This window comes from Nanorana parkeri, unplaced genomic scaffold, assembly GCF_000935625.1.
Source record: "Nanorana parkeri isolate BGI_ZX_2015 unplaced genomic scaffold, ASM93562v1 scaffold672, whole genome shotgun sequence".
Lineage (NCBI taxonomy): Eukaryota > Metazoa > Chordata > Amphibia > Anura > Dicroglossidae > Nanorana > Nanorana parkeri.
In genome coordinates, this window is record NW_017306940.1 from 22717 (window position 1) to 25447 (window position 2731).

At 39.4% G+C, this 2731-nt stretch overlaps 1 protein-coding gene across 1 annotated transcript; it reads right to left on the minus strand.

Moving 5' to 3' along the window:
- Nucleotides 1-1457: 1457 nt before the first annotated feature.
- On the minus strand, nt 1458-2420 carry LOC108792695 (olfactory receptor 1019-like). Its single transcript, XM_018563526.1, has one exon. The coding sequence runs from the start codon at nt 2418-2420 to the stop codon at nt 1458-1460; it is 963 nt and encodes a 320-aa protein (XP_018419028.1).
- Between the last annotated feature and the right edge of the window lie 311 nt (nt 2421-2731).

Here is a 2731-nt window from a genome sequence, read left to right on the forward strand (position 1 = left end):
CAGGCTTGTACGGCTGATCTCAGCCGTACATCGGCTGAAATCAACCGTACATCGGCTTGCTTCGTGCGGCTTTGGGTCGGCCGACCCGAAGTACAGAAGGAGTTCGACTCAGAATAGAAAAACAGTTAAAAAAGTAGTAAAAAATAGTAGTAAAAAATAAAATAGAAAACCATTGGGCGGAGCTAGCAGTGACAGCTAGCTCTGCCCAACTGTTTTCTATTGGCCGGGCTGTTCTGCTGCCGTCAGAATAATAATTTTAAAAAATCACCATAGGAATGCATAGCTAGATTCCTAATGGCTATTTCACTTTGCAATAGCTAGTTTGCTATTTGCTATTGCAAATTTAAATAGCCAATAGGAATCTAGCTATGCATTCCTATGGTGATTTAAAACAAAACAAAAAAAAATTTGACGGCAGCCAACGGCTCCGATGTCAGAAGTCAGAAAAAAAAACAGAGCAGGGAAAGGTGTACCCTGCTTGATCGAGCAGAGTAAACCTTTCTGGGAGAAAGCGTTTCTCTCCTGGGCGGCCGGGAGCCGCTATCTAATAGCAGGAGACTCCCGGAGCGCCTGGGAGAGTTGGGCTGCCTAGAGATCAGTGTGCCTGGTTACCTGGTAACCAGGGACGCTGATCTCTCTGCAAGTGGCCGGAGCCAGCCGTAAGATCACGGCTGGCTCCGCCCAGCTGTCAGAAGCAGCTTCGGCTTTCACCTCGGCTCAGTCGACCCGAAGCATATGCCTTCGGCTCGACTGAGCCGTTCGGCTGACTTCGGGAGCTGTACGGGCTATAGTGAATAGCCCGTACAGCAGCCCTTCCATAGACAGGCTATGGATGACCCGGATATATTTCTAGCGGCTCCTTCGGGGGTGGGCGCTACACATCCATACATGAATTTCTGCACACATTAAAACAATAAAAAATGAAGACACATACAAATGTAAAAAGCCAGCTTCAATTTATTTTTATTCTTGAATTATTCAGTCATGTTCATACAATCATTTCACATGGGGTGCTCTGTCAATGGTTAGGAATGTGACCTTGCAGTACAGGGGGCCTGGATCCACCCCAACCAGGGATACTATGGACTGTGTATGTTTTCATTATGCTTCATAATTTTCCATGCGGACCTATAGTTCTTCAGATTTTCGCCCCTTAAAGCCAAAATTATGGTGTGTGTATGTGTGTGTGTATGGTGCTATGCTACCTCTTAACCATAAATGAACAAAACAAATAATGCACCACTTTTATAATACTAAATAATGCATACATACATGGAGGTGCACAGGGAATCGAAATCGGAATCCACAGCACAAGCATGCTAATAATATTTGTTGTGATTTTTCCTGTATTTCCTTTTAGTAAATTAGGCCACTTGACACACTATAGAGCATGTTGTCATATTATGTGCAGTAGATTCATGGTGTCTAATTGTAATCTGATGTTTTTTATTGTAATATCAATCCATATACATCAACACAGAATTGATTATCTTTTTTTTTAGAGCTTCTTTTACATCTTGGTTCCTCATGCTATAAATTATGGGATTCAGCAATGGTACGATTACTGTATAGAACACAGAAACCACCCAGTCTTCGTTCACAGAGTAGGCAGATGTTGGACGTAAGTACATGTAAAACACTGGGCAGTAAAATAAAGCTACACAACTGAAGTGAGAAGCACAGGTAGACAGTGACTTGATCCAATTTTTAGAAGAGCCAGTTCTACATACAGCACCCAAAATATAGCTATATGATATAATTATACATAAGAAAGAACCCACTTCAATGGACCCAGCAATGATAAATAATAGTAACTCATTGATGAAAGTATCTCTGCATGAAAGTTTTAGAATAGGATTGACGTCACAGAAGAAATGGTTTATAACATTTGAATGGCAGAAGGGTAAAATAAATGCACAATATGTATGGGTTAGTGAGTTGAGAAATCCTGCAGTATATACTGAAAAGATAAGCTGAAAACAGGCTGATTGGTTAATAAATGTTGTGTAATACAATGGCTTACATATAGCTACATACCGATCATAGGCCATCACAGCCAGTAGCATGGCTTCAGAGCTTGCAAGATCAATGAAGAAAAACATCTGTGTGGCACATCCTGAGATAGAGATTGTCTTGTTGACAGAGATTATATTGGCCATAAAATTGGGAGTTATAGTAGATGAGTAAAATATATCTACAAAAGATAAATTCATAAGAAAAAAGTACATTGGTGTTTTCAGTGCTGGAGTCATTTTAATTAGCACAATGATCATAAAGTTCCCAAAAATAGTCAAAAGGTAAACTGATAGGCAGAGTAAAAAGAGGGGCAGTTGAAGGTTTGGGTCAGAGGAGAGACCAGACAGGACAAACTCTGTCACAATAGTGCTGTTTCGTAGCTTCCATGTTTCCAGAAGGACCATCTATATAGAAATAAAAAGTTCTATGAATATAATGCTTTATAAATAGCAATATTATTGCAAAAACTAGAGCAAGAAATCATTTCTTTTTAATTGTGCGTGCCTAATTGACATACAGACACAATATACTCAAGGACAAAATATAATGATATGACAATAATAATGTGCATTTATTTTTTATGCAATCGTAATACTCACACACAACTCACTGATTTACTAAAGGAGTAGAGAATATTCACTGAAGGATGCAAATGTTTACTTAGCTCAGCAATAAGGTGGAGCTATATTTATATTTAATACCCAATAATGTGCAA